Raw genomic sequence first — 19,651 nt, 5'->3', positions numbered from 1 at the left:
TTGAAATGCAGATAATATCCTTTGGACAGTGATACAAGTTTAGGTTCATATCTTCAAATGTAGCTGAATAAGTAAAAATGCAATGATGTCTTAAAAACAGTTGTGCATGTGGCACTGCAACTGGCAGGGAAGTCATGACCCCGTAAATGCAACCAAAAATGGGTTCTTAGTGTTTTGGAAACTCCGCCTCTTGGATGAATTACCAAAACATATTATAATCTCTCTTTCACATTTAGATGTTATCTGGGTAACTGGATTTTTATGTAGCTATGATGAAGAGTTGAAGACAGTGGTATTTCCTACTTCTGCACTCTGGCTGAGCATAGAAATTGTTTTTGTAGGACTCCAGATTTTACTGTCAAACTATTTTGCTGTGGGCCTCTGCAGGAAAAAAAAATGGTGTATTGATTTTTTTGTAATTTGGAAAAGTGTTTAATTATTTTGTTACCAACATTTGATGTATTCTTGTATAGAGAAAGTTACTATCACATAATAGTATTCATGGTTTTAAAAGCTAAATGTGTATTTAAGCATGCATGAGACTTAATATTTTGAAAAGTAATTAGGCTTCTGGTATTTCTTTAGCTTCATTTATTGATACACATTGTCATCTAGTTGTATGTATTAATTCTGAAGGTGATCTTGAAATTAAAAGTAATTGACTTCATGTTTTTCAGTGACAAAGCTGCTAAAGGAAAAAAACCCAGTTAATTTATCTAAAATGTGTTGATGGCTTACTTGGTTGAACCTAAATTTCTTTATGAACATGTATTTTGTTGTTATCAAACTATGCAGTTTAAAAATACACTACTGAATGAGAACACATTGCTTCCCGTAAGGTCTCAAGGTAACCGTTTTCCTGTTGTGTCTCCTCATGGAGTCACAATCCCTCCCCCTCCCAGTGTAAGTTCAGCAGAGCACCAAGAAGTGTCCCACAAACTTGGAAGTTTTTTGATGCTAGAATTACCAATATTGCCAGCTCTTTTTTGAAGAAGAATAAATAAGCTGTGTTTCACACGACATCCCAATCCCCATTATTTAGGTGCAGTTATCAGGAGTGAGTTGTTAATGTGTAGAATAGTATTAGCTGCATTTATCTCTTGGGAATGAGTTTGGTGCTGGGAGATGAGTGCATTTCATTGAAGCCTTGAGCTGTATCTGTGCTTTTCGAGAGTGTTTAAAAATGCTAATGTAGGGATTGAGAGGCTGCTTCTGGTTTTAATCCTTCCCTAAATTTTCTTAGTTTGTTTCTTTTTAGGATAGATGTATATCATCAGTTTATATTTTGATGGGTGGGTATTAGATGACAAGATTTTTTTTGTGTGTGTGATTTATGTTTGTCATCTTAGCTGAATATTGTAAAATATTTCAGCATACTGTCTATTGTACATGTTAAATATTGAATGTTACTTTGTGAATGTTAGAAATAAAACAAAAACACAGCACAGAACTCATGTCAAGCTCTTTACGTATATCAATGACAATATAGCTCTTAGCAACTTTGAGATTGATGCAATAAATATATAACTCCTTAAGTTGCAAAACCAAAAAAATGCTTCAAGCCACACTGAATTTGGAGGTCTTGTAATATGACTGTAAGCCAGAGCATGTAGTGTGGTTGTAAGACACATTGCTTGATTTTTGTAAAATTGGAGCTCAGAAACCAGAGTAGATCAGAAATTATTAAAATGATCCCAGGATAACTTGTATAAGAATTAAAAATTTTTCAGACCTACTGTTGGCTTCATTTTACAAGAACAGTTAGTTTTCCTTACTGGTAGTGTGGAAGCTGCTGTTTTCTCTGGTGGTCTGTCAGTGGTAACAGACACAGATAAATATGTCTGTTTAAAAAAGAAAAAAAGGAAGATAAAAGGTGTTTAAAAACAAATAAAAATTGTAGATCTGAATTTTCCTGTGAACCTTCATGTATGGTAGCCTTGCTGTAAGGGATTTGATGAAACAAAATTCTGCTGCTTAACTTTAAGATCTGGTGCAACTTTCTCCCTCCCCTGGCTTCTTATTTAGTTGTAGGTATAGGAATCTATTAAATCTCTGACAAGAAATGTACGGTAACTTGGTTTCCTTCACAGTTCTCTAATCTAGCATGTGGCTGTTTGCCTGTGTGTTGCAATTTGAAACAAATAGTCAGATCATGAATAGAATCCAATGCTGAACTCCGAATTTCCTGGCTTTTGTCTATTTATGCTATGTAAGATGGTAGTTACTTAGATGCTTGTCAGTACAGAGTAGTTGCTGTAGCTGTTGGTCTGTTTGAACTGTGACAATCCATCTCTTCTGTCAGTCCATACACTCAAGTGAATATAGGAAAGTATGCTTTGCAAAGCTTAGAAAATGCAAAGCAACAGATGTTATGTACTGCACAATTATACGTATCCTGGAAACAGATCCGTATGCAGTGCAGCAGTCTTGGAAAAACAAAATTTGACATACAAATGATGAAGTTAAGGGTGACAACAGTAAATACTTACGACTAAATATAATGCTGTTTTGCAGAGAACTGTTCTGAGTTTGCGTAATTAAATGATCATAATTTTCTTAAACCCACCTATTTAACACGTTTAAAATCGTGTTTATATTTTTCTTTATTCTTTTAGTAAAGTATAGTAGAAATAGAGTAAGTATTCTCACTTAAAGTGTTGCAGGAAAATGGTTTTTAAAAAAGCTTATGTTATTCTAACTTAAGCAAAAATTCTTGTAAATAAATTGCTGAAAGTAAATAGGAAAAATTTCAAGATAACTTGCAGGTTTTCTGAGTGAAAACAGCACATCTTTGCCTGGCTGGTCTGTTGACTGTGCTGAAGATGGCTCAAAATGAGATTGCTCCTGTCCAAGTCCTCTCCCTGGTACAGTTTGTTGCAGGGCCTTTTGGAGACTTGTCAAACAGCTCTGTCAAGAAAGGTACTGAAAGATTTCATACTTGGATGGTTTTGGACTTCCCAAAGGCCTGCTCTGTCACATCTATGTAGTGTAACTGGGGGTGAATTAATTAGTTAGGGGTCAAAATTCTCATAGCACCAGTGAATACACTAACAGTTAGATGGCAATAGAGGGTGGTAATTCATGTCCACGTCAAACTTTGAAAAGGTTTGTGGTTTCATTGAGTAAATTCTGCATTTGACACATTCCAGGGTAAATCTAAATATATCGATATGTTACATTAATCAGGAGAAGACTCTATATAGATGTCTATTTTTAACTTGGTATTGTTTTTATTAAAGGAAAAATAACACTTCTGAATATTTCATGTGAAATGTAATGTTTATTGGCCGCTTGTCTGTAACACACTCATTAGACAAGGCTATGATTAAACTAAGAATATCCTCCAGATCCTTTTCTGTTCCACAGATCTTTTGTGATGGAAAAATAGTAACTACGTTTGCTTTAGGCAACAATGCTTAGCAGAAGAAAAGGTAAATACTTGTAGTTTTCTTTTTTTAACTGTAGTACAAACAAAAATGAAATACAAAGGAGGCTCTCCCCCCCCCCCCCCCCCCCCCCCCTTGCAATGCTTGAGGAGTTAATTATTTAAAATATGATAGAAACAAGCAGGTGGTGTTTTTGAAATTTTGTCCCTAGGTCTCACTTGTTTTATGGAAACCATTTGTGGAACGTACACACAGAAAATCAGTACTGAACTTAGTGTCATTTATACATATATGCTTGTTTATCTTCCTTAAAGCAGCTACTGCTTTTCACATTTGCAAGTTTAACAGTTTAGCGATATTAGTTTGTAAGCAGGAACTAGTAAAATGAACTTAAAGTAAAAAGAAAGCTGTTCTTAACTATTCTTCTCAGTTTTATGTTTCTAATACTTGCTTTCTTTGTCTATTTCATGGAGTGAAGGCTGCCTGAAAAGTTCATAGTGCTTTTGGTATATTAAGAATGTGGGCTGGAAGAAGTATGGAAGAGAAAAAATGGCATGGAATAAACATGGAAGAGCAGAAATGCTGAATTTGTTTGTTTGGGGACTTTTAAAATAGAAGTGGAAAAGGTTGTTGAGATTATGTTGTTATGTCCTACAGCACAGCTTCAGAATCACGGCTGTTTTACAGATTTGACTAGGCAATGTGACAGAGAGTCCAAGAGTTGATATAATTAATCATAGAGTAATGTATTGATCTCTTATTTGAATGCCATCAGCTTTGGATGAAGGTCAGGAGCTGTAGCTAGACCATTCCTAACATATATGATTATAGGTTTATTATGTGGAAAGTGTCACCTATCACTTGAACAGTTGTTAGGATTATTATGCTAAGGATCATTAGAACATAAATAGAGACTAAAACAGATATTTGTATGCTCTATAAGCGACGGTTATTTAACCACATCTTGAACACTGTGCAGTTTTGATGTTCTCAACAAGCATGATGTGGGACTAGAGAAGGTTCAAGGAAGAGGTGACAATGATTAAAGGTAAGGAATGGCTTCTGGATGAGAGTGATGGACTAGGCTAGCACTTTTTGGCCTGAAAGGGAGGCAGTTGAGATGGGGCCTGGACAGAGTAAATGGCAATGGTCTTCTGTCTTCCAAGGTAATAAATATGGTGCATCTAATAAGGTGAAGAGAAACCAGGCTCAAAACAAAAGGAATAATTGTGCAGCAAGTAAGAGAACTGCAGAACTTGCTGCCAGAGGATATTGTTAATACTAAAAGATTTTGTGGATTCAGCTGGAGGTAGAAGGCCTCATCGGAATGCTGTTAAATGTGTAGAAACTGGAGTTAGCTCAGGGTGCCCCAAATGATAACAGGTGGGGAGTGGAAAAGTATTAGTGGAAAACAGAATAAATACTTGCTTTCTTCCTTCTCATAGCATTTGCTTATGACTGTGGTTTGACATAAGATACTGGGACAGATGGACTTTTGCTTTGACCTGGTATTGCTGGCCTGAGTACCAGAAACCAGTTAATTTATATTTAAACAGTATTTCATGTAAAAGCATACGTATCACTAGTCCTGTATTTGCACTACTACGCAAGCTTTCTTGGTAAAACTTGAACTTCATTTTGCCTAGCCTTCCATTTGCGAAGTACTGAGGATGGTACTTATTGGTTGATCGCTATAGTTTAAAGAATGAGTGTTCTTTGCCTCACAAAACATCAAGAGGTTAATTTTATTAAATGTTGTTAAGAATTACAATACAGTAGCAGACTGTATAGGAATTACCATTACAACCCATTCCAGAAGAGTAATTAGTTTCGTCAGCCTCAAGATTAGGAAAAAGCGCAGCTTCAGTATGCTTAGCTGGTATTTTTCCATAAATATCTTTCAGAAGATTTCTGATGTTCACAGGATAGAAGATGACCCTCGGTGTAAAACATCCATTCGTTATGGCAACAGCTTAAAGATGTGTGCCAAGGTATCTATAGTAATTAATTCTTGAGCACAGGTGATAATTTTCTTGCACTGATCCACTTCAAGGCTAAGTTAAAGATTATTGTCTGATTTGTAATGTGTGACTGGATATGTGTAGAAGCTCAGATTTGTTACATTTACTTTTAAATGAGCAAGGTAAGTTTAATATCATGATAGAGGAAAAGTTATATAGAATAGTAACAATAACACACATACTGTGCAGTGCCTGTTGCAGTCTAAAGAGGCATCTCTGTTAGTTGCTGTATGGATGCTATGAATATGAATCACTCTCTGATCCTGCAGCCATATGCAGGGTCTTCATGCTGTGAGTAAAATTCTTAGGATCTGCAAGTAAGGTATTTACTTCAACCTCATAGTGGTAATCCCCATATGTATCTGTCCGTTTGGTGTAATGCTGCCATTTAAAAGTCTGGGGGAGTAAAATATTCGTATGTGTTTATGGGAGGTTTGAATTGGTACCTCTGTCATCTGACATGTTTCTTCAACAGTGAAAACTTATCTGAAATTGGTGTTTTTCATATGTCAATCAGTAGTCTTTCTGTTTGATTTTAGTACTACTTAGTACTAGGATTAGTAATAGATATGTAAAAGTGGTGTGTAGCTACAGTTACCATACTGGAGTTAAGTAGACGTGAGATATCAAGGATTGCTTAAAATAGATAGGAGACTGCTTATTTGAGGCTATTGGTGCACACAAGGTTGCAAAGCATACATATGTTGTGGAAAATTTTGGGGTGGTTTTTTTTGGTTTTTTGACTAGTGGCTGTTTTGAAGCAGTTGATATGCCTGTCAAAAAATAAGTACATTTCTGTATGTAACAGTATACTAATGTAGTTTGATGTAAAAGTGAAAGTTATTTCTGTGCTGATAGTTATTTGAATTTCATGGTACTTAACGCTCAAATTTTATTCACAAAGCATATTATGGATTCTGCATGTTCTTTAAAATGCATTAACTTATTCTACTTGATGCACTGTTATTACACAAATCAAAACCAGGATGGAGATCTTTTGATTTTTGAGAATGTTGAAAATTTTAAATAATGTATTTTAAATGACTCATTATCATTTGTTCTTATAACTCCTGAACTGTGTAACAACACAAAATGTTAAACAAACTCGAAGTACTGGCTTTACCTGGTAGTTTGTGAGTGTATTTTGATTTCTAAAATAGCGTTATATATAATCTTCTTATAGTCTAATTGGATATTGCCCTGATTACAGAATGTTTTCCAGAAAAAAATTAGTTGATACACTATATTAGTGTCTTATGTACATGGTTTGAAATTTAAATTAGCTTAAAGACATTTATCATTTACAATTTTAGTTTTATTTCAACGTAAGCATGTTGCAATGTGTATTCAACAGTTCTGGTGCTAAATGAAGTAAGCATATACTTAGCTTGCTGTGCAGATACACGGGCACAGGTGGACATCTTGGTAGTATGCACCATGCAGTGAAACACATGGCACTACACAACATGGGGCAAAGAGCACGCAGTTTGAATTAGAAGTCATTTTATGGATACCTTGTAAATTTGTGCTTGTTCATATGTAGGCTGTAATTTCTAAAAAGGTTGTACATGTTTTTATAGTGCACATTTGTGATATACTCTTCACTCTAGTGTAGTTGTCCTTACTTTGTGGAGAGAGGCAGTATTGTATGAGTCTGTTTATGTCAATATTTTAATAATTTATCTTTATAACTGCTTTTGTCTATATTTATAGTAACATTGGCACCCTGTGTACAGAAGATACAATCAGTGCTGAAAGGAAACTTGCATCCATCTGGAAGCAATAAACTTTTCTAAAAGACTGCACAGTGTTACTTAATCCTGTGATTTCTTACTGTGACTGAAATTAAGGTTTGGTTCAGTTGTGTCACATCATATTGGTATCAAATCTGTTGTAAGAGCTTTGTCATAGTGTTAAGCTACAAACAAAATTTTAAAATTGATGAAAGTCTGAGAATGTAATTTCCTCAGTCACAGGATTATGCATCACTGCAAATGTTGCCAATTACATATAATAACAATAATTGTAATACCAGAAAGCTTCTGGAATATTGCATTTTGTAAGCTTTCTCTTTATACAAAGGGCTAATTTGTATGCTGCACCCTTACATTTTGCATTGTGTTCTAAGTAATTTTTGTACTATACATAATAATGTAGTATAAAGTATATTTTTAATATACCAAAATATTTTACAAAGAGAAATATGAACAGTTCCCCTAAGAGGAAAAACCCCATGTATATTATAAAGATTATCTAATAAAATTCTGTGGGTTTGGTTTTTTTTTTGCTTTTCTTTTAAGCCTATTAACAAGTGTGGTGTATGTGAACCAAATAGGATGCACTCATTCCTGCAGGCAAAGTGGTGTGACTTACATCCTTCCTATTCCTATGTGGCAACTAAGCCGAAGAGCGTTGAGGTGAGGGAAGGATTTATGCTTGTCAGAGGATTCTAGTGGTGCTGTTGCCATCTCTTACCTCTGGGCTAGTTTAGAAGGTACAGATAGAATGATACAAAGGATGGCTGAGTTTATGAAGAAGGCTTCTAAAAAAAAAAATAGAAAAAATATATAAAAAAAAGCAAAGATCAGTGAGGATAAAGTGAAACTTTTAGCTGTTAATCAATGAGAAGTTCATGGGTGACCTTATCTAGCAGCTGATAGCTATGCTTCCAATACCTAAAGGCATGAATCGCTAATATACGTGAATTACCAATAGCTTATGGAAGGAAATTGTCCTGTGTTTAGAATGGGATGTCTCAGTTCTTTTTTCCTGAAGAAAATGTTTGCTTGATTTTTTTTTTCCCAGAAAATACCAAAATTCAGGTATTTGAGGCATGTTGAGTTCTCTGAAAGTGAGACACTGATACTTAGCAGTACGATAGTTTATAAATCTATATTTGAGGCTGAAGCAAATCTCATGCCAGTGAGAGACCAAGTAGAACTAATTATTAACTTGTAGTTAATCAAACTCAGTGATGCCATGTGGCCATAAGAGGGTATTTGATTCCCTGCTTCCCCTTATTTTGTGAAATGACAGAAGTAATTGCCATGGTTGTGACATAAAATGGGAGGTTCAAAACAGTGCCTGTGTGTCAGATTTTTTTCAAAGGAATGTAAAATTAACCTCAGCCTTCCTCTTTGAGAAGTCTTTAGTATCTTTAAGCTCTGCTAGCCCATTGTATTAAGTCATGTAAGCCATTAGATCCCAGTATACTGTTTTATTTCAGAAATCTCTCTCTTTAGATGAATTCCATTGTGTGGTGGTTGTAGTGTTGGTCTGTGTAGGACTAGTCATTTATTCTGATCCTTGTGTTTGCGGAGGTTTTACAAAATGATGGAAATAATTGATATTTGTTACCCTGTTGTTACTCATCAGTTTATGTAACTCCTTTCGTTTACTACATGAAAAGCCCCAAAATTTCAGATACTCAATAAAAAGTTCGCTGTGACTCTTCCAATCATGTTATGAAATTAGGCAGTATGTGGGCCATACTCTAAGCATAAAATGTAGAGCTTTCTATAGCAAATTTATGTTTAGTGGTGTCTTCCTTGGTGTGGTGTTAATGAAAAAATGTAACTATTAAAAAACAGTCTTTGAGGAATGTGTCCTCTCAAATGCTTCAGTTTCAGAATCTCTCACTGCCTTGCTTCCTTTCAGCTAGCATTGTTGTTCTGTATGGCGTTTTTCTCAGTAGATATTCTTGTTAAATTTTTCATTTAATCATCTCCCTCAAATTCTCTGGAGAAAAGGAATGAAAGGGAAACTGTTCCTTAAGGTGAAGCTTCTTGTCTGGAACAGCATTAGGCCTTGTGCTAAGCTTTAATCACACTTTTCCATGGAGGCCTTTATTCAAGAAGCTATTTGGCTTCTTTTCAAACTACCAGTTTTGGTATGTCTTTCTGACAAAGTTAGTCTGTAATTAATAAGGAACGTACTTCACTATTCTCAAAACAGAGGTGGAAGCTCTAATGAAAGCTTGATAGATAGGTGTCTAATAAGCTTCATTACAAGGAGAAGGGCCCTGTCCATGGCCTGCTTCGCATCATGGAGATCCACGATGCTGTCCTCAGATCTGACCCCTCTTCAGGGGGAGTCAGCTGACTAGCTGGGTGACTCTGACTAGCCACGATGACTACTGAACGGTACTAAATTCTACCCTTATGGTATGGGATTAATTGAACTGTTCCCATGTTTGCTCTGCCAGTTGCCAGCATCATCTTTCATTTTAGTTCAGCCAGGACTAGGCAGTTTGACAGTGGTGGTTGTTTGTCAGAAATTTGCATATTTCCATCTTTTAAAGGTATAGTGAAACTTAACCAAATGTTAAGTCCTTGAGTATGGTGCAACTCAGGACTTCAAGGACTACACCAGATGTCCCCTGAAGCTGCTTTTCCTGCAGTCGCTGTGATGATGTGGTGCTGGGCACAGGGCCGTGTATTTGCAACAGCCTGCTTCATTTGATGAGGATGCTCAGAAGAATGAGGTCTAGTTTTTAAAAGATATGGTGGAGAACAGGGGTTAGAATCAGGGGGTCATGGGGGAGCGAGCCGTTTGAAACTGAGAGAGACAAAAGGGGACAAAAGGTAGGAGGTTGCAGTTTTAGGTGTGTTTACCCATGCTGTGAATATAGTAAAACTGTCAAGTAATACCCTGAGCAAAGAATGAAAAAAACTTTTCACTTTTTGCAGAATTGCAACTTGCACAACACTGCTGAAGCCAGTTTTATATTGTTTTCATCACATTTTGTCATCTTTTTTTTTTTTTTAATTCTTTGTGAGAATTACTAAACAGAAAAATACAATAGTGTAATTTCTATTATCTAATATAAACCTTTATCCTGTGATCTGGGATTTGCAGTGAAAAATTACTGGGGGTGTTGGTTTTGGGTTTTTTGGGCTTGTTTATTTTTTGGCTGGGATTGAGTTGAAATATTGGAGCCTGAAGTACAGATTTGTTCAAGAGTATTATATTTCCAGTACATAAATTCTTTTTCAAAATAATCTTATTTTTAGAGATAGCTGTCTGTCACAGTAGTTTAAAATAAGATGACTTCTCTAAGCAGGAATAGTGAATAATGCCTTTTACTGCTGTATTGAATTAGTGTGTAACTTCCTACCCAGCGAAACTAACTTAATGTGTCGTTATAGGTTTGCAATGTGAAGTTTAATTCTGAGACTTAGAATTTTTTTGAATTGAGAAGATGTAAATAGAATTCTAAAAAATTAAGAGAAACCATTGTGCATCTTTCCCAGTTCTTGCTGAGTCCTGTTGTTCTGTGTTTGTGTGATCTTTGGGGAGTTAGCAATCGGAGGTGAGAATGCACAGCAGATTGGCTCAGGCCATGTTGAGCTCCTGGTGATGAAAGGAGACAGGCCCAGTCCTTGCTGCTTCCCTGCTGGGTATTTTCGTATCACTTTGAAGCATCTCTAGTTTGTAGGACTTGTGTTGAACTGATTATATTAAACAACTTGTCAGAAGGCTAAGCCGGGGAAAAGAAAAAAAAAAAGAAGTGGACAATCTATGTTAGTTTGGGGAATTGAAGTGACTCAGCTTGGTTTTGCCAAGTGCCAGACATAAGGAAAAGGGCTGGATTACACAGGAGAGTAAGGGTAGGTACATGTATCGGGAGAGGGATTAGCAGCAAGATATTGCATTGGCTTGGCAAAATTTATCCCTTCACCCTCAGATTCTCTAGAGAAGGAGAATGAAAATGGGTTGTATTCCTGTCAGATGTTTTTAAGCTCAGTTTTCTGCCCTGAAGGAATACAGCTGTTGCTGCAAGTGAATAGCTGCCATTAAAAGATTAAGTTAGTAGTTACATACTGCTTTTCCTCTCCAGCTCTGGAGGAACTGTGATGCATCTCTTCAGCACTTTGTAGTACTGTCTGAACTCCTTGCTGTTCCCAGGGAGGTCCTTACACACAGTCCGAGAAACGTTTTCCTCGACTAAGGCCTTGGTTGTGTTACACTTCTCTTAAAAGGACTAGAACAGTGTAAAGGTAATCTTCAAAGAAAAGCCAGCCCCTCTCCAACCTGGCCCTTGCTGTACCTTCCCCTCAGCTTACTGTTTAATACTCTTGGCAAGCAGAAAGTGCCATTCTGTTTTCTTCCATTGCAGAAGACATAGCAAGGGGCATCGCGTCACATTTTGCCAAAGTTGTTGCATGACCTATCTTTTTGAGAAAAAAAAACCCCAAAACCCAAAACCCAAAAAACCTTGAAAATTCAGATGGTCTGAGAACAGCTGTTCTGTCTCATGTTTAGTCTTTAAATTAATGTTAAATAGCCTGACAAGCTATATTGTGATTCTCAGCTCTTCTGGCAAGAATGATCACACTTGCTGCTTTATATTTCTTATTGCCGGTTCTTCTTAATCAAAGTTGTAGCTGAAAACTGTAAATGTTTTATGAATCAGTTGCATGTTACTTACTGTACTTTGACTACAGTAAAGGAAGAATGGGCTTAATAATTAATGAGTTAATAGTTGAAGTTTTATGTGCAATGTGCATTAGACATTATATTAATCTTAAATATTTCCAAATTTAGACATATTGTCAAAACTAATTTAATTTTTGATTCTATTTATTTCCTTTTTGGTTTTATATGAACACAGTTATGTTGTATATCCTAAATAGTTATTTTGAAAATAGTTTTCATACAGTGTAGGATAATCTATAACCAGTTCTACAATACCTGCAGTTGATCGCTGTATTTTCTTTAGTATAATCTTGATGATTTTTATTTCTAATTATTTCTGTTATGTTACACTGCACCCAGCTATAGCAATCAACTAGTAATGAAGTAAACTTTGAAAGCATAATGGGACAGAGAGCCTAAAATCTGTAAGAGATTTATCCATTAAATGTAGTTAAGTGGGGCTAGGTGTCTTGCCAAAGGTCATAGGAAGAATTTATGACCAAGAGAGTATAACACATTTTCCTTCATGTTCAATTCTTATACATGAATTATACAGTGACATTTCATGTGTATTTTCTACCAGTTTTCATGTACTCCAGATATTTGTTATGGAAATTAAGTCCTCAAATACCACTTCTAGATGTTGGGCCTCTATGGCAGGAAACCAGTCCAGTAAGTGTTGTGTTGTTGAAGTGTTGGTGTTTATATTTTAATAACATACTTCTTTCTACAAAAAGTTCTATTTTTTCAGTAATACTGCTTTTTTCTTTGTGTGTGTTTTCATCAGGTTTGCTGTAAATATGAGCGAATATATTTCTTTAAAGCCTAGTTTAACACTCTTAATTAATGATAATTTGGTTTGCTATTTACAATTAAACTATATTTGAGTGTATTAGGTCTTCAGTGTTTGATTTAGCTTAGTGTGGTGTATTTAGACATATTTTTTTATTAAATAAGAGATTAGACTACCATAAATAGGAAAACTGTAGGATAGTCTCATTGCTTGAAATCAGTGAGAGGATAAATAGGGGCATAAAACTTCCCAGAAATTCATATATCCAGGCAGACTTTTTTTCATGCTGTATTTGGAGGAAAAAAAAAAAAAAAGTGGACATGTGCAGAAACTGAGTACAATTAGCGTCAAGCAGATAAATCCAAGTCTAATCCTGTTTACGGTCTACATCAGACAGATGTGCTGAGATTGATTTAGACAAGCCCTTGGCTTATAGTAATTTTTTTTTTAGTGCCATATATTCTGTTTTTGTTAGATCTTTGTTAAATGTTAAGTGCTGTTAGTTTTGCTCTTCCCTAACGCCTGTAAACTGCTTTATACAGGTTCCCTTTCTGCTCTCATGATGACAAAGCAGTCTGGTAGAAGAGATTATCTTTATTCCTTGTAATTAAATTGACTTTTTTTTTTTTTTTTTCAGAAGATACAACAATGGGAAGTGGGTACTGAATTAAATAAATAGCATGATATCTAATAGATGTATACTTAAATCTCTTGCAAGAACAGATGGTACCCAATATCTTTCTAAGTAATGTGAGAGGACAGTTAATGTCCTGAAACAGCTAGCAATAACCAGTATTATACTAACGAACCAGTAGGTTTTTTGAAGTTTAAAAAAGTGTCTCATCCAAAATATACTTTATTTTTAAAGTAAACTTGGTCGTTATCACATACTAGAAATATTTTATAAATGTAGCTCATGACTTAAATTATCTGATTGGTTTTATAAAATTTTACTGCATTTGTGATAATCTTATTTTCAATAAAAATAGAAGATGAGAATTATAGAATATGCCCAGGGACTTTTATGTGGCTTTGTTTTCAACTTTAGTAAAAACTTGTTGGCCCAATCCTACTAGCTAGTTCAGTGTTTCTTCTGCAGTTTAAAACTTGAGGATGATGCTTTTGTACCGTTCAGTATTCCTACAGTTTATATGCTTTGTGAAACTGTATCTGGAAATGTATTCCAGTAGAATAACTAGAGTCAAATACTGTTTTTGAAAGTGTAGTGCTGCCTAGTAAGAGTGTATTATTTTGATTTTCAGAAGTTTTAATGTGCATCTGAGCAGCATGAGAATTTGATAAATACAGAGCAAGAGGAAGATGTAAAAGCAAATAAAAATCTGGCAGAAATAGTAGCATGAAAAGAGAAGACACGCCTTACCTGGCTGGTTACTAAATGTCATTCTATGGAAGCTAGTCGGGGAATAAGAAGTATTTTAACAGGCCTTCATTTTACTTGATTCAAGCAGGACAAACAGGCTAATGTTTGTAACTTACAGTTACATTTCAGGTGTCTTTATGTTTACCCATTTTCTTAAAATGTTCCATTTGCATGCTGAAATTTTCACTGTTCTGTATGTCTGACAGCGAGATTTTCTGGCTAAAGATAAGCAGACTCCCTTGAAAATGCTCTTTTTAAAATCAAACCAAGTTGTAAATAAAAGTATTAAACTATTTAGTTCTAGGTAAGTGATTCAGGATATCCTAAGTGTTTCATTTAGGGCCTACGAAGACTATTTAACCCCAAATGTTTAAGAACAGCCATACAAAGTTTGAAAAAAAATAAAAATCTAGACCTTGGAGTTTGTGATGTTAGTATTATGGTTGTTTGTACAATGTCCACTCACACTTTGAGCCTACACAAAATAATAGTTAAAATGGAATAATACATTTTTATTTTTTTTCCCCAGTCCCCTGGTTTCATTCAATGTATCTTACAGAAAATAATTTTAAAACAATCATTACAGTACTTTTTTTCTATTGTTTGGTGAGTTTCCTCCTGTTTATTTGCTGCGTACTTCTGAAAACCTGGACAACAGATAATTTCCTATGTACTAACTCAGTGCACACAAACATGTACTTGTCACAGCATTTCTGCTAAGAATGGAATGATTTTACTCCAGTTTTACGTCCTAGTAGCTGATACATGGAGTAATTAAGATGATAAGATGTAACAAGTTGGAAAAATCCGTGGGAAGTGTAGTAAGAGAATGCTTCTATTTGCAGTAGTTTATTTGGTATGGAACAGGAAAACAAATGCGTTGGTTGGGAATTGTCAGGAGAGGTCATGCTGACTTGAGCTTTAGCTGTGTTAGTATGGCTCAGGTGTGACCCTCCAGGATGTCGGGAGAGTAGGGTGATCACTGCATAGTCTGGTTCAAGAAATGATGATGGGAAATGCCAGCGTCAAACTGTTAAAATTGACAGTGGTTTCTTTTGCTTGCTTAGAAAAAGTATGACTTTCTGAAGCCCTCAGCTTCAAGCGGTGTAATGAAATAGGTGATGTTGTTTGCAGTCTCACCATCTCTCTTGCAGTACCGTCCGTTGTTCCCAGGAAGACACAGACTTTTGCAGCTTCTCCCTAGCACTTCAGTACAGCGTGTGGCAACTGTTAATCAAACAGAATCTGTTACAGCCTTTGCTATTGAGTAACCACTTGACTGAGTTATTGCTAGTTTTGGATAAGTCTACTTGTTTCTAGCTTTTCTTGGGCTGCAAGGGGACCTTTGTTTGTCTAGGATATCAAACCAGCTGTAATTACAAAGAAAGCAGAGAAACTTTTATTTCTGTTTCCAGAGTATCTGACACCTACAGGAACGGTGACATTTTTTCATCAGTCTGTATATTTGACTTTGGTTTTGAGGAATCAGGTGTTTTACAGATCTTGAACTGGTACAAGAACTTTTGAAACTGTTTCTTTTGTCTTCTAAAGTAAATTCATAACTCAAAAATCAAAGATAAAATGGGTGACATGCTTTCGGTTTATTTTTCTATTTTTTCTTAAGTATTTTCTGGTATGTCTAGTCTAAACTCAAAATGCAGCAGTTTATGTACTTTTTCATTTCATACGAGCATATATAGTCAGCTTGGGTCATAGCACACATTCTGATCTATGATTGAGGAGAATATAGCTGCTACGATTGCTGTGATTTAGGAGAATAGAACGAAGAATTTTCTTTTTGAATGCAAATTAAAAGAAATGGCTCACTGTTCTCAGAAGCTGCAGTTTTATTATTTTTTTTTTTTAATATGAGAAAAGGGATTAAATAACCATTTTGGAATATTGGTATTTCTATAGCTGGATACCTGACCTAAATATCAGAAAGTTGGTAAAATGTAAGACCAGTGATTAAGGCATATAATATGCAGTAAGTTTCAATGAACAGATGCTCAAGTGAAGCTAGAGATGAAGCCACCACAACGTTTTTTTTTTAGGTATTACTCCTAATCATATTGATAACACTTCTTTTTTTTTTTTTTCTCCCCTTACAGGTGATTCCAGTATGGTTTTACAGGCTCATGAGGAGATTATTGAAATGAAAGATGTATTTTCAGTAAAATTGAAACGCCGTTGTTTTGTAGGGCAGAAGAAAGGTGGTACTTTGCTGGGTATCACAATTTTTAAATGCGTGAATAAAGAAGAGAATAAACTAACAGACTGTGCTATCCATTTAAATAACTTAAGTGAAGATCATTGTCATTCATGGTTTAGACATCTAAAGGAAATTTTGAATGGTAAGCATTTAATTTATGATGATGTCATTATTATTTCAGACTTGTTTCTATTGACAATACATAAAGTTGAGTGAAGCTTGAAAAATATTTTGTGTGGAAATTAAGACACAGATGTGTCTGTTTATTGCTGGAAAATGTTTACTACTGAAGTTTTACATGATGAAGTGTAAAATGTAGAACAGTAGAACAGACAATAAATGACTAATGCATCCGTAAAAATTAAACAATTTGATGCTATTTTTTGCAAGTGTTTTGGAGCTTACTGTATTCTGACTGAAGAGTCTTCTGTGAAACCTGTTTCTTAAAGAAATAAAATACTTTGTTGATGTTTTCACTTTGAATTGCAGCACATCTGATAGTACTGCAGTTGTTACAGTCCTGGGAACTCTTCCCAGTGACTCTTTAGGAGTTCCCACTTGAGACATGCAGATTCTTTAAGAGACTAATGGGAAAGGCTTTCCCCTTTTCATAAATTCACAGGTGGAAGTGCTCTTAAGGTTCTGTAGGACTCTTACTGTATCATTTGATACAAAATATATTGACACTAGCTAGTGATGAGAGGCAATTATTTTAAAAATATCTTTCTGTGTTTGCCCAGGCTAATGCTAGTTTCAGGATGCTTTGTTTAACCCATCATAGGTGCATTTTTTTCACGGCAGCTGTATCAACTTTAAGGAAAAAGTATTCACCATTTAGGGAAAACCCCACAAAAAATCGAAACCTTTCACTGTAATTTAATACCATCAATACTGGAAAGACAGAATATCACACACTTCTACTTTTAAAAAAACCCAAACCAACAGAAACTCCTATAAACCAAACTCTCTGATTGAGCTCCAAAACGTGTCTGTTTAAAGACTATGAGTTCATTTACTACAGAAGCAAAACAATCCATCTTGTAACAGACTTTTAAAACTCCAGGTGAATTGTTAATACTGTGCCAGGTTACAGAATTCAAATCTTACACATCTGTAGTGTTTGTAACAACACTTTCAGTAGGGATTTACAGCGTGCTTCTAGTGAAATGACTTTGTCAAGAGCAGATACTAGACAAAGTAAAATATGCATTACTAATGGTGCATTCTTACATTGTTTGCTTACAATATGCTTTGGATTTTCCAAATAAAAAAGTGTATTAAAAAGTGCCTTCCCTTGCCCCTGTTTGAAAGACTTTATCATGAATATCTGAATCTGCAGAATTGCCAAGATTCTTGCAGATCTCCAGCTACCCATAAAGGCAAGGACATTTGCATAAGGAGCAAATGTCTGTTTTGTTCCCAGATTACCCTCCATCTATCAGGAGCAGTGATACCATATGTTCACGGAAAAAAAGCTGCAGTATCTCTTGCTCAGGTTGCCTTGACTTCGAGGTGCAGTCTCTTGTTTTATAGCTTTGTAATTGGAAGCCACCTGAACCTGAAAGAAGCATTCTGTGCAATGTTGCTGTTTCTAGTACTTCCTTCAGCTTCTTTCTGCAGAGGCTCAAACCTTGTGCAGATTTTTCTTAGTCTATAATCAGTACATTTTTCTTCTTTCCTTGTACTTCAGGAGTAATCAGGACTCGGAGGGGAAAAAATAACCAAACATAACCCCGAAAATATCTTTTACTGATGTTTTATATTGGTTTAAGATCTGTAATTACAATAAAGTTATTTAACAGGCAGTTGCATTTTGAAGTTTGGGTATATGCTCAAACTGCCTTTCTATCTGGAAAATCACCAAAAAAGCAGCATTATTTCTGCATTCAGTGTGACAGAGACACATTATCAGTAATGCCAACAATGGCAGTATAGTAATGGTATAATTCAGAAAAAAGTCTGATTTATAACGTACCAAATGTTGGTAGGAAGTTCCCAGTGGGGTTCAAGTCTGGACTAAAAGTATAACGTGGATAAATTTGGTTGATTCCTCAGTAACTAAAATCTCAAAAGGCAAGTTGATATATCTCTGCTGGAAACGATGAATTTTCATAGGTCTTTGTTGCAGGTTGTTTTCATCATAGTGTTGGTGACATCTTTATTCTTCGACTCAAATTGGCTCCTTTTGGGTTTCCTTATGAACTACAGGGTAAAGTTAAAATTTCATCCTCTAAAATAGTAATAATTTACATGTACATGTTTTTTTTCTAATCTATCTGATCACAAAATAAGTTTTCATTAACTACTGCATTATTTACTTGAAGTTTTTTTTTTATTGCTTCAAGGCTGGAGCAAATGAAAAGCAGGTGATTTACCGAAGTAGAGTGTATATATGTTTGGGTATGGCTGTCAGTAAATATGTACTTTCATTTGTCAGAATGGCTAAATACTGCTAACAGATGTGTCTCCTTTGAAAATAAATGCAATTTCTATTTGTTTACCTTACTCTTTGACAAGCTTTTAGATTTTTATGCATATACATTAATTAAGGAACAATAATAGCAAGTTTATAACTGACGATGGGAGCTGGAGTTTTATCTGGAGATTTGTTCTAATGGAGATTTTGGTTTTTTTCTGAAATACTGTGTACGGAATTTCCCTTTTACTGTCTGTTTTGTGTCTGACAAACATTTCTTGAATGGTTCTTGCTGTTCATTCTTACTCTTTTTGTCATGAGTATCCTCTGTTGCTTTGAATTTGTGTTCAGAGTACTTTGATTTAAAGTTTAACTAGATAATTTTTTATGAAGCCTGTCATCCTATAAGTAAGCATACAGATGTAATATAGCTGTTTAGAATTTAGCTACAGTCGCTGCTATTGTGGCTTTTGTGTGTGTGTGTGTGTGTGACAGGGTAACAAAACACATGCACTACCATCTTCCCACTTCTAAATAAGTTCTTATTTTCTGCATAACATCGCTGCTGTTGAGATGCATGCCAACTGGGTATGAAAAGCTTGCTCAATGATGACGATGTTCAGGAAAGATGATCTGTGTATCGCTTGTTTGTTAAACTGATGTAAAATAACCACTGCCATTTTAAGGCATGCGCCTGTGGAGCCTTGGTTCTGGACTGGTTCCTGGAAAGCCCCACACGGCAGCTTAGATAGGTTCTAGTATGCTGTTGCTCTCATGCCAGACTGTTGTACACCTGAGACTTAGTGATTTCCATTTATACATCACATCATTTTGTACTGGACTTAGGGGCATGTACAGTGGGGACATACTGTGTCAGTGGAATTCACCGTTTAATTTAAAATCCTCTGTGCATGCAAATGCCCAGTGTATCTTAAAGGGTTAAGAGGCCCAGAAATGAAAAAATGTGTGATTATCAATGCTTATCCATTTTTTTGGTATTTTCTTAGCAAGATAAGGCTGATTGA

At 35.4% G+C, this 19,651-nt stretch overlaps 1 protein-coding gene across 1 annotated transcript in view; it reads left to right on the top strand.

The window, feature by feature from the left end:
* Nucleotides 1-19,651, top strand: part of CERKL (ceramide kinase like) — a 58,757-nt gene that overhangs the window by 9,497 nt on the left and 29,609 nt on the right. Inside the window, 1 exon segment of the mRNA XM_040602708.1 lies at nucleotides 16,110-16,352. Within this exon segment, the coding sequence (XP_040458642.1) occupies nucleotides 16,110-16,352 (243 nt within the window).

This window comes from Falco naumanni, chromosome 8 (assembly GCF_017639655.2).
Source record: "Falco naumanni isolate bFalNau1 chromosome 8, bFalNau1.pat, whole genome shotgun sequence".
NCBI classification, from domain to species: Eukaryota; Metazoa; Chordata; class Aves; order Falconiformes; family Falconidae; genus Falco; species Falco naumanni.
The sequence above is the reverse complement of the archived record's forward strand: the minus strand, read 5'-3'. Positions and strand labels throughout refer to the sequence as shown.